At 39.1% G+C, this 15,823-nt stretch overlaps 1 gene segment (V, D, J or C); it reads right to left on the minus strand.

Annotated features, from left to right (window-relative positions):
- Positions 1-2,198: 2,198 nt before the first annotated feature.
- On the minus strand, positions 2,199-2,663 carry LOC101995839. The segment is given in 2 exon segments: positions 2,199-2,518; positions 2,618-2,663. Coding segments are annotated over 2 exon segments (366 nt in total).
- Between the last annotated feature and the right edge of the window lie 13,160 nt (positions 2,664-15,823).

A 15,823-nucleotide genomic window follows, 5' to 3' on the forward strand; every position in this document is an offset into this window, starting at 1 on the left:
AATGAGGAGCAGATGGAGGGAGAACATGAACTAGGAAGTTAGGACCACGAGGGGTGAACCCACCCACTGTGACAGTGGAACTGATTTATTGGGAGCTTCAATGGGACTGGGACTGAATAAGCATGGGATGAAACCGGACTCTCTGAACATGGCGGACAATGAAGGCTGATGAAAAGCCAAGGACAATGGCACTACGTTTTGATCCTAATACATGAGCTGGCTTTGTGGGAGCCTAGCCTTTTTGGATGCTCACCTTCCTGGAGATGGATAGAAGTGGGAGGACCTTAGACTTCCCACAGGGCTGGGAATCTGGACTGCTCTTCAGTCTGGAGAGAGAGGGAGAATAGAGTGGGAGGGAGGGGGAGAGGAGTTGGGGGAGTAGGAGAGGAATGAGAAGATGGGGAGGGGAGTGGGAGGAGGGGGCAATGTGTGGGAGGAGCAGGAGGGAAATGGGAAATGGGGAGGAGGTGATATATTTTTCAACAACTAAAAAAAATAAACAAATAAAAGAAATAGACTATTGAGCTAACCACAGCATTTAATGAGAACTTTTTAAAAAAATACACTGTTTTCCTTGCTCATGTTCACTCTCTGAACTGGCGGACAATGAGGGATAATGAGAAGCCAAGGACAATGGCACTCAATTTTGATCCTACTGCATGTACTGGCTTTGTGGGAGCCTAGCCAGATTGGATGTTCACCTTCCTAGACATGGACAGAGGGGGGAGGACCTTAGACTTCCCACAGGGCAGGGAACCCTGACTGCTCTTTGGACTGGAGAGGAAGGGGGAAAGGAATGAGGGGAGGGGGAGAGGACTGGGGGGAGATGCAGAGGAGTCAGTGGAGGGGAAGAGGAGTGGGTGGAGGGGTATAAGAGTGGGAGAGGGGGGGAAATGGGAGGTGGGGAGGAGGCAGAAATTTTTTCAATAAAAAAATATAAAAAAAATGAGTATAAGAAAACATCCCTCAGAAAAATGTGTCTGTTTCAGAGACCTTACAAATAGCAAAAAGCGTTACTAAAATGCCAGTTGTTCAGTGATATCTTTAGTCCTTGTCTGCTCTTATGACATGCAGGTATGCTTCCCTACAATAAACTGCATGTATTTCTACAATGTGTAGAATGTGTTTCAAATGTATTGTATTATTTTATCAGTGTGCACAAAAACTAGAGATCAAAAGAATATTCAGTGTCATTCTGACACCTTTGTGCATAAAAATTAGGGAAATAAAGGACATTTAAAAGCTAAAAAAATGCACTGTTTTAATTAGAGTTATAAACTTCTTTGTGGGTAGTGTCATGCTCATGGAGATAAACAGGAGGCACAGGGTCCTCTAGAATCACATGTGCTTCTGAGCTGCCTGTGTCTTCTAGGGTTTACCTTTACCATCTTCTTTGGCTTCTCCGGGAAGTGATGCTGATCACTAAAGTGGATAATTTTGTGCTGTGTGATAATTTGCATGTCGTTCAGCTAAAAGCACATCCTTAAATTTAAAAAAAAAACAAATATAATGGGGCTGTAAAATTCAAGTTTTTGCCACACAAGTACCTGTCAGTGGGTTCTGATCACAGAACTCAGAATACATAACTAAGAAAGAGAAATGTGTGTGGTATCCGACCAGATATACCATATAGGGAATGTGAAGATAGAACAATAACTGGGACTCACTGGACAACCAGACTATCCAGACATTGAGATCCAGTCCTAGTGATAGAGTTTTTTGTCAAAACAAGTGGTGCAGATTGTAAGAAAATGCATCATATGTCACACACACACACACACACACACACACACACACACACACACACACACACACCTGGAGAGACGTGAGGGAGAAAGATTGAGAGAGAGAGAGAGAGAGAGAGAGAGAGAGAGAGAGAGAGAGACTTTGAGAGAGACAGGTAGACAGAAGGAGTTAAAGGGAAACAAGGAGAAACACTGTAATAAACAAACACACACAACGCAATTTGAAACAGAAATTTGAATAATCATTTGGACATTCAAGGATTACTACACACTATACCTGTAGAGAAAATCCCTAAGTGTGATATAGAGAGGCAATGCAGACACAGAGAAGTCCAGTCTTCCATGCTTCTCTGAACAGTGTCTTCTGTGAACCTGCTTTCTAAGTGCTCTCAGCGCCCCCTGCTGGTTCTGTGTTCCCCATAGGGGTGTTTGTGTGTGAGCTCACAGTAGTTTTCACTCACTGTGTCTGTTGGCACAGTAATACATGGCTGTGTCCTCAGACCTTAGATTGTTCATTTCCAGGTACAGAGTGTTCTTGGCATTGTCTCTGGAGATTGTGAACCGGCCCTTCACAGCATCGGTATACCTGGTGGTATCACCACCTTGATTAATTTTTGCGACCCATTCCAGCCCCTTTCCTGGAGCCTGGCGGACCCAATTCATCCAGTAGTTACTGAAGGTGAATCCAGAGGCTGCACAGGAGAGTTTCAGAGACTTTCCAGGCTGAACTAAGCGTCCGCCAGACTCCAGCAAATGCACCTCACACTGGACTCCTGTAAACACAGAATTCTGGTTAGAAAACTGACACAGAAGACATTTTGTTCTCTTTCTCATGTCAACACAACACACAGCATCTCATCTTTATAAATTACCTTTTAAAATAAGGACAAAGGAAACCAATATGAGCCCTAAGTCCATAGTGTGTGTACTGTGTTGAATTCTGAACCCTGTCTGGGAGGACTTGAGAATCCAGGGCTTGTCTCCTCTGCCAGAGCTGCAGGGTCAGGGCAGGACTAGTTTTTATGGGCACAAAGAAGCCATATTTGCATATTTCCTGCCATAACAGGATCTGTAGTTGGACCTGGGCAGAAGACAATACTCAGTGCAGATGTAAGACATCATACAAACTGATGACAGTTATAAAAATTGAAGCATTAATGTAGTTCTGTGTAAACATTTTCCTTGTTAGGAATTCACTACACTATTTAGTTCTTTTTCACCACAGGCATAGAGAATGTTGTGTTTCTACAGTGTCATGTCTCTTTAGGATCAATGTAATATTTAAAAGCTCTACAAACACATGTGTTTCTAGATATTAGCTCTGTCCTAAAGCTGGACATGGCTTCTTCCTGAGGCTGAACTTGCATAGGACCACACTAAGTTGAATTCCTTTGCTGTGACAGGAACACTTAAAACTTTTCTGAATTTTACACAGTTCTTGTAGGGGCTATCATATGGCCCCAGGAATCTTGCAAATGGGGTGTTCCTTTTTACTGTTTGTCTTCCTCTCAGTGACTGCTATGGAGACATATTTGTTCTGGATATTCTTGGTCAAAAGTAAAAAACTGGGATTAGAATAGAGGTATTAATTCTGATATATTTTAGGTTCAACAAATTCATTAAAATTTTACTCTGTTCATCCATTTCAGGAGCAAACTTGTAAGGTGATCCTCACATGACTCTGAAAAATATGACAGTGGAACCTTGCCTTTTGGTGAGGATAACCATGGAAGACATGGGACTGCACAGTAATTCTTGGTAATGTAAATCATCAGGGAAAAGAAATGAGAAGCTATAACCAACCTTCTCTGTCTGATTCTGGAGAAACATCCAAAATTTCCTATGTATTGGCATCTCATATTTTACATGCATAAACAACTTGTTGTGCATAATCTGTTTACTGTGAGTGGCAGTGGTAGAGCTAGAACTTAACATAGGTGAGAGTTAGGATGACAGAAACAGTTTCATTCACATGTTGGTTTTGTTCATAGTGTTGATAGCATTAATAGATCAAAAGGCCGTACAACTGAAAACTCTTCACATGAAAGTAGGGATGTAGGGAACATGAAAGGCTTCACAACCACAACCTCAGCCATATACAGAGTTCCTCTTCCAGATACAGCCACACATTCAAACATACACAGACAGAGACACACACAGAGAGAATGAGAGCCCCACTTCCTGATACAGTTCCGTACCCATCCAACACATCTACACCTCAAAAACACTCTCACATTCTTAGGTAAAGGGGATGACTTTGTTCCATTGACTAGGCAATCTGTGTTGCTTGAACTTTTTATATAGACCCAAGCTATAGGAGATTTAATTGCTTTTGTCTCCCTAGTGAATGGATTAAGAATATGTTTTACCATGCCCAACCATCAAATGACGTGTTGTAGATAATTAATGAATTAATTTTCTTAAAAAGTTTCAACACAATATATTCTGATAATTGTTACCTTTCCCTCTTCTTTTGCAGATCCTGCCTATCTTCCCAATTCCAGAATTCCAAAATAGTCAGAGTTTTGACGGCCATTTATGAAGACATATACGTATTTGGGCTTAAGGCATTCATTTTCACATAGCGAGTTAATGGTTTAAAAATCCATAATTGCCAATACGTTTTTTTCTTTTAAAAATTATTATATAGCACACATATTTGCTTTTACAGATTATAATTCTTTTATCAATATATAGTGATAATATCCAGAGCTCAAGTGTTGGCTCAATGGTAAGATGCCTGCCTCCCAGTATTAGTATCTTAGCTTGATTCACAACAATTAGCTTAGAATCTGGATGTGATGGTTTATCCTATATTTTCAGCTCTGAGGGACTGTGACTGGAGATGCTCTTAGGCTTGCCATTCAATGGTTATATCTGAACATGTCTGTTCCAGGTCCACTGTGTGATTCTGTCTCAAAATTAAGATAGAAATCAACTGATAAACATGCTCAAACTCAACTGTAGCCTCCAGACACATGTGCAAACCATATACTGTGCACACACACTCTAGTCAATTAGAATTTCCACCCATTCAAACATTGTTCTCACCCTGCATTTGATTCACAATTTGTAGTTATTTAAAACTCTGTCATGGATGCTGCAGACATTGGATGAATTGGTTCCTATGGAAACCAAGAGATCAACTCCTGTAGACTTGTTCCTTCTCCGCAACTTTCCTACTCTGGGAAATACCATTCCTGTTCCTACCATGTGATTGTCTCATTTAAGTATATAAAAGTGAGAAATTATATTTGTCTAAATGCTTAATATCTATTTTGAAGTGAGTTTGGTTCTTCAAGTTATGACCTTTCACATGGTCACACAAGACTCTTTCACAGAGCTACCAGCCTAGCTCAATCTTTCAAAACATCATATTTTCCTAGAGAAAATAATTTTTGATGACTGCATTTATGCACTACTAAAATAAACATCAGAAACCACAGATTCTTCTTTCTTGTTGTCCAACATTCATAACTTATTATGTAAGGGATCAATTTGCTGAGCATGGATCTTGAGAATGTTGAAGTAGGGAGGATAAGTCAAACCAAACAAAGAAAACAGAAGGTTGAGGACAAAGAGAAGTAGAGCGAAACTTCACCCTCAGCTGGTGACTCCTATTCTCATTCTGGACTTTATGACCTTTTCAAGACTACTTTGTAGTTGAACCACAGCATGTCCTGGAATCTCACTATTCATGTTCAACACAACACACCTGAATGAAAAGGAAAAATGAGCAAAGACTGCACATATGAGTAGCAGTGTGCCACACATTGAAAAGAGGTAGACATGGGCTACTGAGCTATGTTCTCTGCCTCTGGTGCTTTGAAAGTCACTGGGATCATAAAGAGGAATGGGAACTGAAATGTCTTCAGAGGCTTGCTCCATGTAAGAAAGTCCCTGACCTGGAAGTCAAACCCTGAATCCAAGCCTTGGTGCTCACTTGACCTCAGAGCAGATTTCTGCTGTCAGATGATACTGTGGTAACCTCTTTAATGTAAACTATTTATATAGGATGAGAAAATATATATCTCTGAAGCAAGAACACAAACACCCAGACATATATACAATAACAAAGGAAATCAGTTACAAAGATACACTTACAAGAGCAGATAGGTATATGTATATTAACATTGCATGCTATTTGAAAATATTCTTTCTTCGCCTATAGCATCCATTCTACTTATAAACAAATCACCAAGCTCATTTATAGTGTAATGTGACTACATTGATTAATTCCACTATCCTCTGTCATCTTTATCTCACTCCTTTGACCCTTCCGGCCTCTCCTACACACATGTCTCTTCTATATATCCTGCCTCTTTTCCTGCTTTTAGGTACTATCTCTGCTTCTTTTTCTGCTCATTGGGAAGTGAGATTGCAGGATCACATTATCATGTGTAATTCTCTAAAGGACCCCACAGTTTTCATAATGTCTCAGTAGAACCACATTCCCATTTCCGCAGCACAGTCATCCCTTCTCCTTCATTCTCATAACTCTTGGTCTCATTCTTTCCTTGGGTAAATGACACTCACATCATTGATTAAAGGCAACTAATTCTTTTGGGTTTAAAATCCATTTCTGTGGTTATTAGAAATGCTAGCTTTATGCTACATTTTCTGCCCACTTGCACTGGTCAAGGTGAAACATCCCAAACAGAGCATGAAAGGCAGAACAATGTGTGCTCATGAGGACCTTGTTCACATCTTAACTCTGGGTTCCCTGAATTATCTGTTAACCTCCTGACTCAGAACTTAGAGAAGTGAGATAAATGAGTTTTACTTGGAAAGAAAAATTAAATTGTTCTCTTGGATGACAGAAATCATTTTATATCTTTTTATAGGGAATAGTGATATTTCAAACACAATATTCATTATTCAATATGAGAAACATAATTTTGAATTATTACCATTTGAATAAATGTCTCATATAAACTATACAAGAACTAGAACATTGGTCTAAATCATAGCACTGAATGTGAACTTTTTAAACAATACAATTTATATTAGAGGTATATGTCTCTGTGTGTGTAGTGTCGTGATCATAGAAACAAACAGATGGCACAGGGTCCTCTAGACTCACATGTGTTTCTGAGCTTCCTGTGTCTTCTAGGAATTATAATCTTCTTTGGCTTCTTCAAGCACTGATGCTGGTCATTGCATAGGATTGCTTTTGTCCTGTTTGGTGATCTGCATTTTGTTCTGATAAAAGCACATCCTAAATTTAAAAAGCAAGTATAACAGGGTTGTGAAAATCAAGTTTTTGTCACATGGGAACACTTCAGTGGGTTCTAAGCATGGAACTCAGCATCCATAACTAAAAAAAGAAGTGGGTGTGGCAGTCAATCAGGTATACCATATAGGGAATGTGGAGACAGAACAAACACACAGAGTCACTGGAAAACCAGACTATCCAGTCATTGAGATTCAGGCCCAGTGACAGAATTTTTCTCAATACAAGTGATGCAGATTGTTAGAGAATTGCATCATATGTCAGCACACACACACACACACACACACACACACACACACACACACACGCACACACACACACATACATGGAGAGAGAGAGACAGAGAGAGACAGAGAGACAGACAGACACACACACACACACACACACACACACACACACACACACACACACACACACCTAGAGAGAGGGGAGAGGGAGAGAGAGAGAGAGAGAGAGAGAGAGAGAGAGAGAGAGAGAGAGAGAGAGAGACAGAGAGAGAGAGAGAGAGAGAGAGAGAGAGAGACAGAGACAGAGACAGGGAGACAGAGAGAGGTAAAGAGAAACAGGGAGAAACACTATAATAAATAAACACATACAACACAATAGGAAACAGAAATTCGAATAAATTCTTGGCATTGTCTTTGGAGATGGTGAACCAGCCTTACATGGCATGGGCATGAGAGGTGCTACCACCACCACTATTATATGCAGCCCATATCAGGCCTTTTCCTGGAACCTGGCAGACCCAGCTCATTCCATAACTACTGAAGGTGAATCCAAAGGCTGCACAGGAGAGTTTCAGGGACTTTCTAGGCTGCACTAGACTCCAGCAACTGCACCTCACACTGGAAACTTCTAAACACATAGAATTCTGGTTAGAAAACTGACACAGAAGACATTTTTCTCAGTCTCATATCTGTACAACACACAGGATCTCATCTTTATGAATTACCTTTAAAAATAAAGACCAAGAAATCCAATATAAGCCCTAAGTTTATGGTGAGTGGCCTGTGTTCTGTGCTGCACCCTAACTTGGGAATCCAGGACTTGCCTCCTCTGCCAGAGTTGCATGGTTAGGACAGGATTGGATTTTATGAGCACAAAGAAGCCTTATTTGCATATTTCCTGTAATTGGACCTGGTCCTGAGTCAACACTCACCGCAGATATAAGACATCATATACGCTGATGACAGTTATAGAAATTGAAGCATCAATGTAACCCTGTGTTTACATTTTCTTTGTTAGGGATTCACCACACTGTTTTTAATTCCATTTTCGTGATATACATAGAAAATGTTATGTTCCCACACTGTCATGTCTCCTTAGGATCCATGTGAAATTGAAAAACTCCACACACATCTGTGTTTCTAGATATTAGCTCTGTCCTTCTGCTGGAATGACTTCTTCCTGAGGTGGATTTTTGGTAGGGTGATACATGTCTTATAAATAGAACTCCTTCCCTTTGACAGGAACACTTGAGACTTAACTGAATTTTACTCAATTCTGAGAGATGCTGTTCTATGGCCCCAGGAAGTATGCAAATTATACGTTCCTTGTTACTTTCAGTCTTCATCCCAGTGGTTGCTATGGAGACATATTTATATTTGCAGCACCTACTTGTTTGCATCCTGAAATTCTTCCTATGATCACTTTTTACTCCCAACTCTGACTTTCCCTTTCCCATCTCAATACCAAAGAACACATGTCTGTCTTCATGCTGTCTTAGGACCGTTTTTATTTCTGCATATTTATATAGTCAGAATAATGGAAACACTTAATAAGTTAATATAATAAAACACTAATTTTGGCATCAATATTTTATTTTCAGAAGACTTCATTTTTATTTTTTGCAATTTTCATGCTTTCTACCCACTCAGCCCCCTTCTGTCACTACACCCAAATTTTCCTTTCTAAACTCTTGTATTACCCTGTGTTATTTCCCACTTGCCTGTCACTTAAGATGTCTTTTTTTGTCTTGACTTCCATTCTAGTTCCAATCCTATAAAACAGAAGCCAGAACACCACATACACAGAGCCTCAAACACAGTCTGGATTCTCTATATGGCAGAAACTGTCCTTCACAATCTTCAATATGTTGTGTGATCTAAGATTTCCAGTATCATTCCAGTTCCTCCAAGGCTCAGAAAACACTGATGAAAGGGAGGTGGGAAGAATGTAACGAGTAGAGCACAGGGAGGGTTGCTGTGAAATGCTGTCTTCTGGACATGACATGCATATCACAATCATGGTCTCATAATGACTGCTGTTGTCTGTATAATCCTAACTAGGGCAAAGCCATCCAAAGCCCTGGTATAGATAGGGCTGATAATTCCTTGGCCATACTCCCTACTGAGGAGCAGTTGGAAATGTATCTTTCTGAACAAGGTATAGAGTCACTCATTTTTGAGGGTATGGTCACTGGTATGTTTCCTATGTTGCAGTGCTTGGGTTCACATACATGCTGATATGGGCAGCAATAGCTGTGCTTAAATAAGTGTAAGGTTGATAGAGTCCCATGTTTGGAAGATGTGGGAGGAGTTGGATGGAAAAATATCACATGTAGATAACCTAAAGAAAAAAATAAAGAAAATCAATAAAAACTGTATAGTTGAGGCTTAAAAATTAATTCAGAGAGCAAATGATTAAGGAAAACTGGTAAGTATCAAATAACTTGGTAGGCAACTTTCTCTGCAACCATGATCCCATCCAACTAAGACTGGTGAGGTCCTTTACATATTTCTAGAAACAAAATCCACTTGCAGATAATCATATACATGATTTGTAAGATATCTTTTCACATTAGCTTAGCTCTAAGATGACAATATCCCATTATAAAAAATCATAGGGGAAACATCATTCTTGCCCTACCATTTAAGAGTTCATGCTGCAATAAAAGTTATTCTGGTGTTATATTAGACATATGTGTCATCTAGGTGTCCCCTTTTCTTTAAAATTATCTATAACAAATCAGAGGACACACTGAAGTGAAGAGAATGTCAAGGTCATCTCTATAAACAATTGTTACTTCTTTTCATCTTCAGAGTGAAAACATTGCCTGTGCCTATTTGTTCAATAATTTATTTACCTTAATGTACATATATGAAGTCCTTTAATTCATATTGTTAGGCTTTTTTTTTAAATGTTCTGGATATTCTTGGTCAAAAGCAAAATTGTTGGAATTAGAATAGATGTATTGGTTCTGATATATTTTAGGTCCAACAAACTCATTAAAAATTTTACTCTTTTCATCTATTTCATGAGGAAACATGTGAGCTGATCCTCACATGACTCTGGAAAATATTACAGTGGAAACTTTGGGTTCAACATAGTGTGGAATTATTCAATTCACTGTTATGTGTTCTGCTGTCAAGATTTTAATAATATAGTCAATGTGGTCTTCAAATCTTTGTCACACACTATTGGTGTCAATGCATAAATTTCCAGAGAAGCCTCAGCCTCAGATGAAAAGATTCTTGTTTCCTTTTTAAACCTGCTCCAAGTCTATGTTCCATTAACATGGAGCCCACAGCCAACTTGCCTTCTCTGAGGACACATCTCTAGCTAGCAGATGAGAAACTAGGCTCTTCCAGTCAGCAAACAGAGAGGGTGGATAAAAATTCTGGGAGCCTTTGTAGGAGACACAAGCACCAACAAACGACAAACTGTGAAAATCATAGAACTCAGTGGCTTTTGGGAAGGACTGAAGAGAGACGAGCCAGGGATTAGATCTGATGTCTGCTGCGATGTGCATATTTGTGGCTGAGAATTTTGAGTTCTGAGTTGCACAATATGCAGGTAGAGGAATTATTAGCTTGGACTCCAATGTTCAAGATAATATTCACCAAAATGTAAATATTCAAAAATAGAATCTTGCAACAATTATAACAACTATATGCTTTCATAACATCTTATTAGTTTAGAAGTAGGAGACTGTGGATGATTCATTTTCTAAGCTAACTTTGGAAATTAACATCAATTCAGGGAAGTTGTGGTTTCTCTATCACAAGAATAAAAATAAAGATGATGAATTAAAGATTGTTAAAAATTCCTAACTTGTCTTACAAAATTTACAGTCAACAAGTTTCATAATTTTAGACTCTTAGTTATATATATATGTATATTACATATATACAAATATAAAATAATTATGTATAATTAATTGCTAAATAGTCTGACAAGAAGCAATTAGACATCTTAGAGGATTTTGGGGAAACACATATGATTAGTGTGTAATTTAAAAGCAAGGTTAATAGGCTATGACAAGTAAAGTGTACTCTAGAGGATTTCCTTGTGTAAGAGAAAAAAAATCAAAGGATATGGCATCAAACAGGTATAAATGCAGCATATTCCAGAACTTCCTAATTTCAGAAGTGACCACCTCTTTTTTTTGGAGTACCTGTTGGTCCTCCACATCCCCTGCTGGTCTGAGCAGAGAGGTTTCTGTCCAAGTGCTCACTGGAGTTTTCTCACTGTGTATCTGGCACAGTAATACATGGCTGTGTTCGAAGTTTGCAGATTGTTCAGTTTTATGAAAACATAGCTCTTGGATGTGTAGTGATATTTTGTTTGTGATCTAACAAATAAAGCTTCCTGAAGAACAGAGTGCAGACCTAAGTCACTAGTTAGTCATAGAGGACAGACAATTGTGGCACAAACCTTTAATCCCAACATTAGGATTACACGGGTGGACAGATCTTTGTGAGTAAAACCCTTACCTGGGTTACAAGAGGTTGAATCTGTGTAAAACAAAAACAGAGCTCACAAAAAGGTGTTCCCATGACCTAGGAGCATATTCCTTTAATCCCAGCACTAGGGAAGCAGAGACAGAAGTGACATTGAAAGACCCTCAAAATCAGGGGTCTGTCCGGATAGATTCCCCAAACCCAACACACACACGCCACTGGATGTAAACAGCAAGAGGATTCTTTATTGACGAAGGTGCCAACAGGTGACTCAGGCCTCCAAGGAGACCGAGCACCCTGAACAGCAATTTCAGTAACCTTTTGTAGGCAAAACCCACAGCATCAGTATAATGGGTCTGGGGTACAGCATGATCGGATACAGCATTAGCATATTGGGTCAAACTAGGCCACAGTTGTTTATTTCATCAAATTTCCCAGAAATATCATAAGAGGTGTTGACATTGACCATGAACTCTGTCTGTCCTAGTTTTGGCACTAGGTGTTTCCTGGCTGGTGGGTGGCACAAGGTTCTGCGGTCAAGGAGCAAGCGACAACTGGGGATGTTTTGTGAGTTTTGCACTTTTCTGATGCTGATTGCCATCTATCTAGGGCATATGCTAAAAGCCCCTGCACGCAGGCCTTGCAGGTCTCCTGACTGCTTCTGCTACCCACAGACATCCTGTTTTGCCCTGACTCAGTTTTAACATAAAAACACCTAAGTTGGAAACTGGGGTAGGGGTCTTTTTGAGTTAGGGGGTCTCACAACATGACTGGGCAGAGAGAGAAGAATATAAGACAGGAGGAGACAAGAGCTCAGATACAGTCTTAGGATTCAATCTGAGAGGCAGTCTGAGGTTTTAGAAAGACGGCATTCATTCAGAAGATTTGTAGAGACAGGATCTTGCCCATTTGGTCTAAGTATTGGTAGAGGAAAGAACTCTCTACTCACTGAATACTCTGTTTTGCTGATCCTTCAGCTTTTGTCTCTCATAGCTAACTCAGACTTTTTATAATTTAGAACAATTAGAATTCATACAGTAGGAGGTGTTCCTGCTGCTGATGACTTGGGATTTGAAAGATGAATTTTAATTTGTGGTTCCACAAATACATATTCTTCACATCCACGTCAGACACTTTCCTGGAGGCTGGTAGAGCCAGCTTACAACCATGGCTGGTTAATGGTGACCCAGAGAACTTTCAGATAGAAGAAAGGTCTATGAGGGCTGTACTAGACCAGGTCATTACTCCTTCAGCTGAACCTGGGGCAGGACACCTAGGGACAAGTATAGTCATCATTATTTATACATTCCATAGATGACATGCACGGGTCTCTTTTCTGAAACACATCTTGAAAAGTTCATCGGGCAGAGGAGCAGCACCAGCACAACCAGGCCCTACTGGAGGCCTTAATGAGAAAAAAATGGGGCCTCTCAGCTAGTCCTGGGCTTTTAGCCTGAGCATTAGGGCTGCTTTGCGTTGAAGGAGGTTCCTGAAAGGATAAAAGAAGGTTTGTGGTGGGCAAGGTTAGTGGTTTTCCTTCAGGTTTCTGAGATTTGCCCTTGTCCTTTTTAGAAGACCTGGTGATAAAAAATAAGTAACATTTTAGTGACACTGTCTGGATTTCCACTTGCATAAAAATAGGAAATTGCATATTTCATACCATGCAGACCTTGGATGTAAAACATTAGGTGACTCCACATTCATTCTGTGTAGATAACAGAGGGTACCACATCCTCTGTGCATATCCCTGTAAATCTCAGGAGATTGTTTAGATGGAATTTAGTTGCAAGATGCACTACAGCCTCTTTCTGATGTGAAATCAGGATTAAGGAGCTACTTAAAATCCTTTCTCTTGTCATTGAAGTTAATTTTATTCTTGTCACTCACCTAGAAAGTCCAACTTCTGAGGATGTAACTCACAAACATTTAATGCATGTGATTTTAATTTTTTATCTGAGAGGAGATTTAAGGGATTGGTTTTCATACATATAAATGGTCTCAGAGTACTCAGCTTCCCACTCAGGGACACCATGCCTGGATATTTTCTAATTCCTGTTTTCTATTTTTCTTCATTTTATTCATGCATTTCTAACAAGACAAGCAGAATCATATTTTCTCCACGAATTAAAAACCTCATTCCAGAAAATAGGGCTTGACCTCATTCAGTGAGAGTATAAACAGAAGAATGAAATTCAAGGGTGCTTACGATTTTCCAACTTGCTTAAAAGTTTCTGTGTTACCATCATTTTACTATCTCTATAGACTTTTTTTTAAACTATATCAACTCCTGCCAATCCATGACCTACTCTGCATGTTAAAATATTCTGTGTAAGACAATGCAAAGAAATACAACAATATTTGTGTTTTATAAACATTTAAACTATAATATGGTTCTGAGAAATCCAAAGCAAAGATTGTTGAAATCCCAGTATAGTCACTGAAGTTTTTCTTTCATCATGAAGTTCCTGTGTTGTCATATGATGGGAGGGATAACAGACTTCTAGGGACTCATAAGAGAACACTAATCATAAAGCGCCTCACTGTACAATATCTTAGGTACTGGATTTTCAACATGTGAGTATTGAACATACAGAACAGATAGAACATGGAAGAACTTCTACCACTTCTTCCCAAAACTTCAGTCTTCTGATAAAAATACAGGTAAAGATTGTTACACATTTCCAAAAACCTCATTTGCTTCCAATAAGTTTTAAACATATGCTTAACATAACAATTTACAAGGGAAATTAAAACAAACCTTCAACAATTTACAATGGCTATGTTAGGCATAAATATGGCATAAGTTGTCCTTCTATCAAATATTAATAGTATATAATTTTCATTTTATCTGAAATTGCATTCTTTAAATGTGTTCAAAATAAAGAAATCAGAGAGTTTCTCAGGGATCTGTAAGTTCATGTTTATGGCAGAAATACTCACAATAGGCAACACATAGGTATGGTGATATTTCAATTGTATTTTAATAAATAAATATTGACTGAAGATGAGAGATCAAAACATCCCCATTTGTTAGCCTTACAAACCAGGTCATGGTAACACACACCTTTAAGACAAGTAGCCACACTAGTTGTTATAGCAACTGGGTGGTGCATGCCTTTGATCCCAGTGGTGCACACTTTTAATCCCAGCCCTATAAAGGATTATAAAATGGGAGGAGACAACTCACAGTCACAGTTTACCTGAGGCTTTTTAGCCACCAGCCCGAGCCAGTACATCATTGGGTACCCATCTTTGGGGGACATAAATTTATGAAAAGTTCATTTGTCTAAGGCTTTTTAGCCACTATCTGAGGCCAGAGCTGGGATTGGAATTCCAGCTCTAGGAATTGGAATCTAAAATAATCCACCTGGATTTGGGAGAAAAACTAGTGCTCCCATCTCCATCTACCTTGTCTTAGCTTTCAAATAAAGATGGAAAATACACAGAATATATGGATTGTATATGTTACTTTGTTGTCTTTGAATTGTTTGTTTACTGATGAAGGAGCATTAGCTACTAAAAGATATTTGATTATAAATGCTGCTGGATCAATCCAATCTATATATTTTGAAAATGACTTGACTTCTAACTTTAAGTCTAAAGATATGTTACTTCAGAGAAGTGGTTTTGCTTTTGTTTCCATAAGAAATGGAAGTGTGTGTATTCATTCTTGGTTAGAAAAAATTATATTTGATTGGCTTTGGATTCAATTTTAGTTAAGAAAGTGAAGGTTAGGTCAAAGAAAACCCCTTGAAAAATCTCCAGTGGAATGGGTGGCCCAGATGATTCAATGTGTCAGAATACCTCTTTTGCAGATTCTTTTTATAATAATTATAATAATAATAACATTATTATTATTTATTTATTTACTAAAGATTTCTGTCTCTTCCCTGCCACCGCCTCCCATATCCCTCCTCCTACCTCAATCAACTCCCCCTCTCTCATCAGCCCTAAGAGCAAACCAGGTTCCATGCCCTGTGGGGAGTCCAAGGACCTCCCACCTCCTTCCAGGTCTAGTAAGGTGAACATCCTAACAGCCTAGGCTCCCACAAAGCCAGTATGTGCAGTAGGATCAAAACCCAGTGCCATTGTTCTTGACTTCTCAGCAGTCCTCATTGTCCACTATGTTCAGTGAGTCTGGTTTTATCCCATGCTTTTTCAGA

Source organism: Microtus ochrogaster, unplaced genomic scaffold (genome assembly GCF_000317375.1).
Source record: "Microtus ochrogaster isolate Prairie Vole_2 unplaced genomic scaffold, MicOch1.0 UNK101, whole genome shotgun sequence".
Lineage (NCBI taxonomy): Eukaryota > Metazoa > Chordata > Mammalia > Rodentia > Cricetidae > Microtus > Microtus ochrogaster.